The 13,140-nt window shown below is 37.6% G+C and overlaps 1 protein-coding gene and 1 long non-coding RNA gene across 2 annotated transcripts in view; one reads left to right on the forward strand and one right to left on the reverse strand.

Moving 5' to 3' along the window:
• The window catches only part of LOC127534895 (uncharacterized), a 382,765-nt gene that overhangs the window by 111,181 nt on the left and 258,444 nt on the right, over window positions 1-13,140 (reverse strand). The gene's annotated exons all lie outside the window — the stretch shown is intronic.
• Window positions 1-13,140, forward strand: part of fras1 (Fraser extracellular matrix complex subunit 1) — a 338,079-nt gene that overhangs the window by 90,009 nt on the left and 234,930 nt on the right. The window contains 3 exon segments of the mRNA XM_051951259.1: window positions 2,674-2,766; window positions 8,625-8,784; window positions 11,952-12,085. Of these exon segments, the coding sequence (XP_051807219.1) occupies window positions 2,674-2,766; window positions 8,625-8,784; window positions 11,952-12,085 (387 nt within the window).

The following is a 13,140-nucleotide window of genomic DNA, read 5'->3' on the forward strand; positions in this document are numbered from 1 at the left end:
CATCTGGAGATCTCTTGGTGCCGAAACTGGATTGTCTGGCATGCTGGATGCGGTGAATGGTCCTCTCACTGATGCCAACAATCTTGGCAATGTCCTTCTGAGGGATTTGGGCATCCAGGAGATCACAAACCCTGTTGCGTTTTGCTTGTTGCACCAAGGTCTGACAAATACTAAAAAGACTGGTTAAAGGTAAGGAACTTTGACTTTAACTTTTGTTTTGATTCCCCTCACCGTTTGGGCAGGACATTCACATTTGTCAATCGGACATTTTTGCTTCCCCACCCTGTAATACTGTCACATAATTATTAAAAAAACTATTACTGCCCCAAACATCCACTGTGACTTCCAGAGGGTATGATGATGAATAATAATTTACTAATAAAATTTAAGAATTAAAACACCGTTAATTATTAAGATACCATCAAAAATGTGATTATCAAAGTGTAAATTTGATTTGAGATGAAAAACACCAACATGCTGAGGACAACTGGCCTTCTGGAACCTGCAAATATTTAAATATCTGACATTTTTAGCTTAAAAAACACCTTGAACTTAGGCTGGCTACCACCAGCCTGAATCTCAAGTGAGATACAGGCTGGGTACCTGCTATTCATTTTCTTGTAGGGGTGGAGCAGTTTAAAATTTTCCACAGCCGTTGATTGGGCGCTGCATATGTCAGTCAGTCTGGGGCAGTTGAAGCTCACAGCCAATCGTGTCACTGCTAGCCGCTGACGTAAATGCAGAGCGACGGCAGCACCACGAAAAAGAATCATTGCTGTGTTTGCTCATGTGTTTGCTTCTTTCGCCATGTCGCCGGACGATTCTTGCCGTTTATGTAAAGTAAACATGAGGGAAAGTGGACCCCGTGTTTATGCACACTCCACAGATATGTTTGTGTCAAAAACAACGCCGACCATATCAGATAGGTTAGCGATGATGGACCTGATAGTCACCCCGGAGCCGGAGCAGTCAAACAGATGCTGCCAGCGCTGCACCTCCACACTCGGTCGGCTTGAAAAAGACTTTCCTTTATTCAGGCAATGGGAAGAGAACGTCCGGTTAAGCAGCGTATCGAAAAGACAACGTGAACCCACCCCGTCCAAGACACCGAGGACTTTGAAAAAGACCTGCCCAAACCCACCGAGTCCACTAGCTTGTTCCTTCGGAAACACGACAACAAAGGTAACGCTTCTTCTCAAACAACCCATCATGCATTGCGCGTAGTCGCTTAGTGTGCGTCATCGTCTAACTGTCCCTCCCCGTCCTGTGATTGGATCCCTGACTCAGGGACAAATTCAACCCCAGGTCGCCAGACTGCCTAGTAAACGAAATGACAATGAGTGCACAGGCAGTCTGGGTATTCCCAGACTACCTTGAACTACTAATTTTCTGAGATCAATAAACTTCCTTCCAGCTGCAGCTTTAATTAAAGTCCCTGATTTTTTATTTTCCGCTCACCTTTAATAAATTAAAAGTCACCTGAAGGTGGAATTAAATATTTTCATAATGCGATTGCTTTTCCTCACACTTTCAAAACCTCTCTGGTCACTTTATTAGGAACACCTGAGAAATCTGCAGCTCTGACACCGATTCTGCTTTGTGGACGCTTTATTTTACATTTTTTCTGTTTTTAAACCAGTTTTGGGCCACAAAAGTCTTGAATCGGTCGTTTAATGGCGGCAGAGCTGCAAATGGGATCTTTAAAAAGAAACTTGAGGGATATTGTGAGGTAGAATCAGAATTTCTTGATTATTTGGACGAATAATTTCCAAGACAGAAAAGATTGAGCTTTAACTTGAGTTATTTTTTTTGCTGTTTTTGTGTGTTTTTTGTACAAAGATATTTACATGGACAGAAGATATCGATTAAATTTGTTGTGCAAAAGTTGTATTTTAACCCAAACTAGGATATTTTTTTCTAAATTAAACCGAACAGGAGTGAAATTTAGCTGAAATTTAGACATCTTTCAAATTAAAAGCATTTCCTGGTTTGCTACATTTTGGTGAAAAAATCACTTTCTTTCAAAATATAACTTCCTTTCTTTCAAAATAAAAAAAAATACAGCATGTAGTTGAACTTTATGATTCATACAATGATTACTATAATTTTTTTTTAACTTTACGATCAGGTAGGAGTGTTACATTCACTGCATGTCGATATATTTGCCTCTTTTTCTGCAGAGACAACCACATATAGAAGAAAAACTTGAATCCAACTATTGGCAGAAGTGATAAAAAAACCTCATTTTTGTTCTTTTGCACCAAATTGGATCCATTTCTTGTATTTCAGTCGCGGTAAGATGATTAAATGTGATGCAGAGAAGAAGCTGGAGGGGCTGAAAATATGAACGGTTCAGGAAAAAGAGACACGAGAGCAGAAAGATTTGGATGATAATGTGTAATTTATCAGCAGAAACTGGATCTTTGTGATGGATTTCCACCTGCTGATGGTCCAGAAAGTCCAACGTAAACCCTCCACCTGCTGATTTTGTTCTAAACCCTCCATTGAGTGTCGGCGGCTCCTCTGGTCTGATGTGGACACTGATTTGTTTCTGGATTCACTGCTGCCGGTCACACGGCGGTTCATTTCCATGGAAATAGACTGGAGGCTGTATTGTGTTTTTAGTTGTCCTCTCTGCCCGTTTTTATTCGTGTTCCTTTCTTTTCTTTTCAGGGTGAACGTTTGAGGATTCCGGCCAACAAATGCTGTCCGGAGTGCGTCTCCTCGTCCCAGAGCTCCTGCCACTATGAAGGAGTCACTTATGGAGTGAGTTTAGAGCCAAGTTCTTTATTTTTCTTTCAGTGTTTACCCTCTGAACCACAAAAAGCATGTTTTATTTTAAAAAAAAATAAACAAAATTACACCTTTTAGGGAAAAAAAACTCCAAAAACTTTTGATTTTTAAACCTACAATTTTGAAATTTCATCAAAATTGCTTTTTTCCCCTATATATATATATATATATATATATGATTTAAAAATTCACCAAAAATCAACTGTTTACATGAAACAAATTGTATAAAAAAATAAAAATTCTGCAGCCTATATTGCAACTAAAAAGCCATGATTGATTCAGCTACAAGCAACAGTCATGAGACAAAAAATCTGTGACTTTTTCGATTGAAGTTTAATTTTAGGGCAAATAAAGTTAGATTGCAGTGAAAAATGAACCAGCATTGAGTAAAAATGTGACAGGAGCCAACATACGCTCAGAAATTTCAAGTTAAAGCATCAAATCTTTACATTTAAGAAGGTAAATCCAGGGAATCTCCCACTTCTGCTTAAAAAATCCTAAATGTGTTCAATTTCTATGATCGCTGCAGGTAGATTTTTTTGTTGATTTAACAACTGTTTCATTAAAATATCCACTTTTTGGATTCCAGGATGCGATTCTATTGCAGACAACAGAGTGTTTTAGGCTTTACAGCAGCTGTTTCTAGTTCTTCTTTTGTTGTTTCAGTACAACTTTGCACAGACTTCAGCTCTATTGAGTGCATTCAGTCTTTCTGGTTTAATTGGAGCAAATCCCTGCAGTCACTAGCTGGGTTTCCATTACAGTTTTTCGCAAAATAAAAGCGATATTTCTAAAATTTCGACAAAGTATATTTGCGCTTTGAACGTGTTTCCATTGAAGGTTGTTCTGGGCAGAAGCATCGTAACTCTCGTAAAATATCATCCCGCGAGCTTTCGATGTCGAACCCTTTCTCCCTCATTTCTATCTCCTTCTAACACTCTGCATTCCTCTGCTGTTTGCTGTCTAGTATGGCAGTGATGTTTTTCTCAAGAATAATGGCAAGAAAAGTCTCTGTCTCCTCTTCTGTCCACACGTACCGCAGCATGTTTAGAGAACTGGTCATGTGACCAGGTACGTCACGTCCGATGACGTACAATTGTGGAAAAAGTGTTTCCATTGCGCTTTTGTGATATTTTTCAATATCAAAACGTCTGAAAAACCTCCTCATGTGAGCGTAAAAACTTTTTAGCGATATTTTAGTCCTTAAATTCAGGTGTTTCATTACCAGTTTTTTATTGCGCTATTTACATTTTGCGCATATCTAAGGGTAACGGAAACGCAGCTAGTGACGTTCTGAAACCAGAAAACTGAAGGTTGTAACCGCAGCTCATTTAAATGTCAGGTTTTATTATCATCTGAGGCTCTTCTGCTGTTTTTTTTCCTGCAAAATGTTGCAAAAAAAAGACTCTGGATGATGTCTGGCATGAACAACTGTGTCCATTAACCAAATAAAACCTGGTACAACATCAAGCGTTCAAGATTTTCTAAACAAATCCATGAATTTAATTGTTTTCTGCCAAGAAATTTCCTCCAAACATCCCCTTCCACCAGCATCTTGCTGTTCTTCCGTGAAGTGTCCTCCAGCTCGGTGACTTCCTGGCGTGGAGTGAGTCTTTATGTTGGCAGCGTTTTCTGGCATTGAAGAGGCTCTTTGACGCTTTGCTGAAGGATGCCGCTGCGTCTTTTCCAGCACAAACTCTCCACAGGCGTTTGTTTGCTTTGTGCAAAGCCACAAAGGAGATTTTTGTGATGTGCTTTTAGACTCCAACAACCAATATTTGCTTGGAAAATGACACCTGTAGCAGCGTTTTTGGTTTGCATCCATCAAGTCGAGCTAAAATCTGGAAATTCATCACCCAAACTTTTAATTTGCTTTCAACAGATGATGATTTTTTGGTGTTTAAAAGAAGAAAATTGGCTGCCAAAACTATTTAAAAAAGCACTATTTTCCCAATTAGTTGGTCGATTTGTTTTCATCCGACCAAATTCTTAATCTTCAGATGATCTCCGGTGCCACTTTCATGAAGATTAAAGCTCTAAATCGACAGCCGTTCAGGATTAATCCCTTATTTTTGGCAGCAAAACGAACAGAAACAAGTTAGAACCGCTCCAGCATGATAAAGGCTGCCAGGTCCAACTTATTTAACGTTTATTTAACGTTGCCTTCAAAATAACTGACAGCATTTCAACAAGAGTGAAGTTTTGCACTGGAAAAAATGCCCTTCTCAAAACAAGAAAAAACAACTTGTTTCAAGGAACTTTTACCTTCAAATAAGTGAAAAAATCCACCAATAGAACACGTGAAAAATGTCTTGGTAAGATTTCTTGAAATAAGATGTGATATTTAGAACATTGAGATCTTAAAATTAGCTGTGAAAACTATTTTAAGCTTCATTTTACCAGGATTGTCAAGATTAGGTGTCCTAAAATAAGCCAGATATGCTAAAAAAATGAAGCAGTTTTTACTCAAAAATAGATTTTTGCTTTCATGTAACCTCCTAATTTCAGATGTATTAACCCTCCTGTTGTCTTCATTTACAGGCACCAAAAAATATTGTTTCCTCGTCTGAAAAAAATCCAAAAATTCTGCAAAAAAAATTCCTCAAATTTCTGAAAAGTTGCAAAACCTTCAGGAAGAAAATTCCAATAATTGTTTAAAAGTTTCCCTTAAAAGTTTTATTTAAAAAAAAAAATCCCCCAAATTTGGGAAGAAAATTCTTACAAAAAATGAGTAAAAATCTTCCAAAAAATCCTAAAAATATCTAAAGTGATTCCATGTATATCAGTAATACTCTCTTCAGAACATTCACAAAAAATCGACGATAATCCAGCGAAACTCGCTCGATTTTTTTTGTGAATATTCTTGAGGAACATTTTTAGCATTTTTTTCCACCAAAAATTCCCAGAAATGTTGAAAATGTGGACATCAGAAATTTCACTGTGTAAAATTCAACTCAAAACAAGATCATTTCAAAATTGTTTGACTTAACGAGATATTTAAGATGCGTTGTCTTAAAACAAGTCCCTCCATCTTGCTGAAATGTCACTTCTTAATAGCCTAGCCGCGCTAGACCCATGTTCTGAAGGCACAAGGGTCTAGGGCCGCTCGACAGGGAGGGAGGCGGGCTAAAAGGTTGTCTTTCAAATCACTCTGCAGCAACTGGGTAGGTATACAACCAATCAGCACAACGAATAGGCTGACGTAGTTCCCAGAGTGCCGGCAGATTGTGGCTAAGTCCCATTAGCTTCCCAACCAGCGGAGCCAACTGGTATATTAAGGATTTGCCATATCCCGTCGGCATAAGTCCAAATACGTCTTTCTTCTCAATGAAACACTTCAGTGCCGTCCTTTGTTTATCTTTCAAGTTGAATTTTAGCTTCAAATCTTTAAGGGCTGTGGCCAAAGACAAGTCGAAAGATAACTGTTTATTGTGCGCCGGTTGTTTCTGTCAGAATCATCACACCTCTGTCGTCACTTCGTTACGCCCGCCTTCTGACTCTACACTTCATGGTGATTGGTCCGGCCAGTTTTAGGAGCATCCAGCCTCGAGCCTTATGGAGGGTAACTAGACCCACCCTGGCAGAGAATTAAATTCGTTGCCGTGGGTTGTCTAGCGCGGCTGGGCTAACTTCTTAAGTGAATTTATCGTAAATCAAGTGTGATGAGACATTCTGAGTAGAAATAAGACAAATAGACTTGGTAAGATTTTGAGTTTTTGCAGTGTGCCGTCCAAAACAACCGATCGTGAACTCCTTGGAGCTGGAATGGTGTTTTCTACAATTAAGTCGCAATTTTAAAATCGAAATCATCTTTTTTGTTCTGCTTGTGCTGTCAAAAATAAACTCTTTGCAACAGCCAGATTCTTGAGAAAGCTGAAAATCTTCTTACATTGTGACTCTAATAATCATCCAAACTTAAAACATAAAAAAAAAAAACAGTTTGTGAAGGAATAAAACACAGTCGAAAAGAAGAATGAATTGCTGCTTGACCCTCAGTTTCTGGACGGTTTTACTCTTTGTTGGCTCATTTTTCACTATAATTTAAACTCCTGAACCTCTTTGGACACAGAACAACCATAAAGAAGAAGGAAAAAAAACTCTGAAATCAGCACAGGTGCTCGCCGGGCTGCTCTGAATTCCAATTTCTGTCTAAAATAAGCGGGTTCAAATGATCAAATCTGCTGCAAACACGTGATCCGATGAGGCCGTCGGATGGAAACAGATTCTCCTTCTCTCCTGGAACCGATCGATCCGCTGGCTGCAGCTTCACCTTCTGCAGAAATCCTCTCATTAAAACTCTGGACTAAATTATGAATTCCATCAGGGGAGCTTTTCACAGCCGGACGTCACAGAACGAACAAATCCAGATCCTCGCCTGCTTTGTTTTGACTTCAGGCGCCTCAGACCTGCTGATATCTCATTTAAACCGGCTTCTTCTCGCAGGTAAATCCGGTTTATTCTTGTTCTGTCAATCACAGAACAAGAAGCTTCTCCTCGTCGGCCCCGAGGTGTTTCCTTAACACCGCTAATGCTCTTATGAATAAAATAGTAAAGTCCAGGAAGGCTGCCAGCCGGATTAACGCTGGCCTGAAGCCGAGACAAACGTCTGGAGTTTAGAAAGTGAAGCTGCACTGCAAAAACTCAAAATCTTGTTTTGAGTTGAATTTTACTAGAAAACTCAAAATAAGTTTAACCCTCGTGTCGTCCTGCGGGTCAAATTAACCCGTTTTAAAGTTTGAAAATGTGGAAAAAAATATATTTTCACAGTGAAACTTCTGATGTCCACATTTTCAACATTTTTGCAAAATTTTTGAAAATTTTTTGGTGGAAAAAAATGTTAAAAAAATGTTCTTAAAGAAAATATTAGAAGAATTATTGATACATATGTAATCACTTTAGACATTTTTAGGAAGATTTTTACTCATTTTTTAAAAAATTAATTTAAATAATTTTCTTATCAAATTTGTGGGATTTTTTAAAATAAAACTTCTAATGGAAACTTTTAAGGAATTGCAAAATTTTGGAACATTTTTTGGTGAAAAAAAATGTTAAAAAATGTTTCTTTCAGAACATTCACAAAAAAATCAACCAAAATCCAGCGAATTTCGCTGGATTTTGGTTGATTTTTTTTGTGAATGTTCTTAAAGAAAATATTAGACGTTTTACTGATATATATATATATGTGATCACTTTAGACATTTTTAGGAAGATTTTTACTCATTTTTGAGTAAAAAATGAATTTAAATAATTTTGTTATCAAATTTGTGGGATTTTTTAAAATAAAACTTTTAATGGAAACTTTTAAGGAATTATTGGAATTTTCTTCCTGAAGGTTTTACAAATTTTCAGAAATTTGGGGAATTTTTTGTTGTTGTTTTTTTTTTTCCAGACAAGGAAACAACATTTTTTTGGTGCCCATAAATGAAGACAACAGGAGAGTTAATCCAGCTCAAATTAGGAGGTTACGTGACCGGAAAAATCTATTTTTGAGTGAAAAATTACTATTTTTTTAAACATATTTAGCTTATCTTAAGACACCTAAGGTTGACAATCCTGGTAAAATAGAGCTTAAAATAATTTTTCCAGCTAATTTTAAGATCCCAATGCTCTAAATATCACATCTTATTTCAAGAAATCTTACCAAGACATTTTTCACTTGTTCTTTTGGCAGATTTTTCCACTCATTTCAAGGTAAAAGTTCCTTAAAATACGTTTTTTTCTTATTTTGAGAGGGACATTTTTCCTGTCTGTCGTCCTCTCATTCTGCAGCTCCTGTTCACCGTTCACTTCCTCATCTTTCTGCTCATTTGTTCTTCTTAAACTTTCTGCAGGACGACAGTCAGTGGAGTCCGTCCTCCTGCTCGCTGTGCGTTTGCTCCAGAGGAAGCGTTTCCTGCAGCGCTAAACCTTGTCCTCAGCTCACCTGTCCACCTGACCAGAGTCTGTTCACACCTGAGGGAGAGTGCTGCCCCAAGTGTGGACGCAACGGAGGTAAAATCTGTCCAGAAAAATGGATGATTTAGTGAAAATACGTGGGCCTTTTCAATCCACCAGATGTTGCTTCCTGACTAATGTGATTTTTGAGCTCAGATGTGGTAATTTTTCGCCTGAAGTTTAGCCAAACTTGGAAATAAACATGTAAAATACAGCGATTTTAATAAATATATCACAGTTTTTGGTTAGTTTTCCTTGCAAAACATGTAATATAATCGAAAACGTAAGGAAATCTAATGAGCTACTTTTCTGTTTTTCTTGTTTAGTTTTACTTTTTTTTTTTTTTTTTTTGCAGGATCTGATGTAAAAAATTTTTATTTGGCTAAATTTTCTGATGCAAATGGTTTATTTTTGGTGACCCACGCAGTAATTTTGATGGAATACCACATTTTTCTGTCATTTCCTGAAGAAACCACACGACACACGTGATGGAAAGTTGAAAATCTGTTAAACGGTTTCATTTTGCCGATTTTGTTTAGCTTATTGATGCATTATACATTACCGAGCCTCATCATGCGTATCGTTTATTTTGACAGAGGAAAGTCTGTCGTATTTGACATGCAGTTTGTTATTCAGGGGACAATTTCTCTGCTGACAGAAGTCCAATGCTTGAGGACAAACCAAACAAGGAACCAGGAATCTTCCAGTCTTCAGCGTCTTTGTAAACTCCCTTGTAGGGGTTTAGCTGGTAAAGGAGCACCGTGACAGAGACTTAATGGGATCTTATTGATGCCAAATGTCAAACTGGCGTTCACAGTGGCATATCTGACGGTCATTTTTGTATTTTATACTCACGTTTCTGCACAACAACTTTAGGATCAGACTTTTTGTACTTTCATTAAAATCTAACAAACTGAAGCTGATTCTGAGTTTAAAAATCTACATTTTTTTATGTCTCAGTTCCAGGTTTTTCCTGCTTTTTGTTTGCTTCTTTGAGTTTTCCACCATTTTTATTTTTTGTGATTACATAAGCATGACCTCATGGTTGGCAATAATTCGACTTTCCTGGAGCAGAATTGTGACTAATCCTGATTTATTTACGACGCCTGTAGGCCCTTAGCAACCTCTTTTACACACATTTTTGGGCTTTTAATCATCATAACTGTCAATTCTAATTAAGCTTTCTGCCGGCATGTTGGTTCATTTTCACGTCTCTGATGTAAAACTGTATTTAACCAGCTGGTCAGGATGTCATTCCTAACTCTAAATCTGCAGATCCACTGTTTGTTTTAGACTAAAAATGACATTTTCTTGTATAAATGTGTCAAAATCAGACTGTGTCATTATGATATGCTAATTAACCCGTTTACAGTGGATGTTTCAGTGTCTTAATTACACTTTTTGTTGAATTTAATGCAGCTGAGAGTCTTTTCATTCTCTGTCTGCGTTTGCTTGTTTGTCATCTTGTCAGCATGAAGGAGTTTTTAATTTGCACATGAAAAGAAATCCTCAAGGGGAAACGTTAAAAGACGTTTTTACACTTGAGGAATTTAGGAAAGCAGGAAAAGCTGCAGAAAAACTCCCCTAAAGAGGTTTATTGTAAGTAACCTGAGCTTAAAGCGAGTTTTTGCTGCAGCTTCTAACCTCAAATGGTTTTACTGATTCTAGTCCCTCCACTGCTGAGGCCATTTTTCACACCGTGGAGATGATTCTTTCTCTTCCTTTCTTTTGTCTTTCTAGTTTTTCTCATGATTTTTTCCCACTTTAGTTAGTTTTAATGATAATTCCTTGACGCGTATTGTCCACTCGTGAATCGGAAATTTATAGTTTTGAAGAAATGATGATTTTAAGGTTAGATTTGGGGAGTTTTTCCAACACAAACAGTTGATTTTTGGGAAAACTTCAAAAGAGATGTATAAAGTACGTAAACGTTTTAAATAGATTGATTTTGATGAAATATAACAACTTTAAGCTTAGATTTTGTTAAATTTTCCAAAACAAACTATAATTTTTTGGAAAACTTCGAAAGGGACGTGAAATACAGTGATTTTGATGAAATTTCACAATTTTAAGCTTTGACTTTTGTCCTGCCCTCGCACTTTGCTAGGCAGGCAGATAACCATCACCTCAGAAAAAACACACACCGTTGTTCCTTTTTCCGCCTATTTATTTGCTGGATGCATGGAATTTTGATGAACAGGTGAATGTGGTAAAACTGTAAACAAGAAACAGAATATTGTGTATAAGCTGATATGTAAAGAATAAATCATAATGTCTCCTGACTACTATACACAGCAGAGTACGTCCAAAAAAGGCTAACGGCTAACAGGCTAGCGCTAGCGAACGGCTAATTAGCGTCTATGCTAACGTCTCGTAAAACATATTATTTTGGATAAATTACTGGCATGAAACATCTTATACAACTCCTAGCAGTTAGTACTAAGCTTACGCTTGCAGAACATATCATTCCAGTAACTTACAGGCTGTGCTGGCTTAAAACGCAGTGTGGCAGGTACAAAAGAAGCTTAGCCGTCTGTTGCCGTTAGACAGGAAGTGGTCTGCAGCTTCACTTCCGGTGTCACACCAAAATAAACCGGACAGTGTCAAACCATCACAACACAACAAATAAAGTCCCCATGAACACATTTTAACACACAAAAAGAAATATAAGTGGCTCTTATGGAGCCAGAACAACTTTGGTGTATTTCCTACCCCAAAGTATTTATTTTTGACAAAACTTCTGAAGAGACACGTAAAATGCAGTGATTTTGATGGCATATTGCAATTTTGGGTTATTTTTTCTTACTAAACCGTGTCACACACCAGATACATTCACAGACTGATGGAAAGGTGAAAACCCGATGAATTTTTCAGTTTTTTCCAGTTTCTGGTTTTGATAAAGTGTGTAATTTTTATTTTTTTTAATGATTTTTTTGAAGCCTTTCAAACAAGCTGTCAGTACATTCTCACTGAGATTCTCCCATGATGCATGTTGTTCTGTTTAGTGCTGTGAAACTTTAATTAACATGTATTTTAGCATAATTTAGCATTAATTTCCCACCATCAGACCCTTCATTCTGCATGTTTAGACTACTTTTATGTCGTCTTCTCTCCTCTGAGGGAATCCCAGACTTAGTAGAAGCTGAAAGGTTAATCTGCTCTTTAACGATGCATCCCACCGGTTTTTTATCTGGTCGCCTCACATCCTGTTTGTGTTTCCCCAGCGTCGTGCTCCTGGCAGGGCGCCCCCTACAGGGACGGCCAGCAGTGGAACCCCAGCAGCTGCTCCAGATGTTTCTGCAGCGACGGCCAAGTCCAGTGTTCTGTGGCCGAGTGTCGACAAGTGGCCTGCAAACCGGTAAAAATAACTAAAATGCAACATTTTTCATCATCAAGGTTCACGCTGCCGGTTTCGTGTCCAAAACTCTCCGGTCACTTTGTTGGAAATTCAGAAGAAAATGTGGCAAAGGAGCACAAAAAACTCTGTTTTAAATCCTGTTTCTGTTATTTTTTTCGCCTCCTCTCTGTCATGTTGTCTTTTTTCTGTCATTATGTGAGTTTTCTTTGGTTGCTTTTATCGTTTTGTCTCTTATTTCGGTTGTTTTGTGCATCTTTGGGATATTCCTGTTCACTCTATAGCTCTGTTTTGTTTTTTCGTGTCTCCTTTATGTTGTATTGCATCTCTCTGTGGTCGTTTTATCTCCACTTACTACAGATATTTAACTATTTCCATGTTTCCTCTCTCCTCTGTTCATCATCAGTAGAAAGATGTTTCTCCATGCTGAATGTATCTCCACCAACCTGCTCCTCTGTTCACCGTTTCTGAGCCATGCTGACTTTATTTTATTCATCCAGTAGCTTTGATTTTCCTTTCAGTCTCTCTTGTCGTCTCTGTTTTGTCTTTTTTGTGTCTTGTTTTTGTTGTTTTGTTTTCATTTAGACCATTTTATGTGTCTGGGACACCGTTTCCTATTTTTATGCTCACTTTGTGTCTCATTTTTGACAAGTTGTGTGTCGTGAGGGTCGTTTTGTGGCTGGTTTTTTTTGTCTTTTTTGCTTCGTTTCTGTTATTTTATGCCTCTTTTATGTTGTTTTGTGTCTCTTTGTGGTCGTTTTGTCTCCACATCCTACAGATATTTAACTATATCCATGTTTCCAGCCTCTCCAGACTTTTCCTCTCTGCTCTGTTCATCATCAGTAGAAAGATGTTTCTCCATGCTGGATGGATCTCTAATAACATGCTTGAGCATAAGCTTAAGTAGTTTTACTGTGTTGTGTTTATATCTTCATTCATATATTACAAATATTTGTTGTTATTTTCAGTTTTTACAGAGTTGAGAGTCACAGATTTGTAATATTTATGTCTTTTTCTACTTCAGTAGGCAGTGACTGGGTGGACAATATCTTAAATTA

Source organism: Acanthochromis polyacanthus, chromosome 7 (assembly GCF_021347895.1).
Source record: "Acanthochromis polyacanthus isolate Apoly-LR-REF ecotype Palm Island chromosome 7, KAUST_Apoly_ChrSc, whole genome shotgun sequence".
Classification (NCBI taxonomy): Eukaryota; Metazoa; Chordata; class Actinopteri; family Pomacentridae; genus Acanthochromis; species Acanthochromis polyacanthus.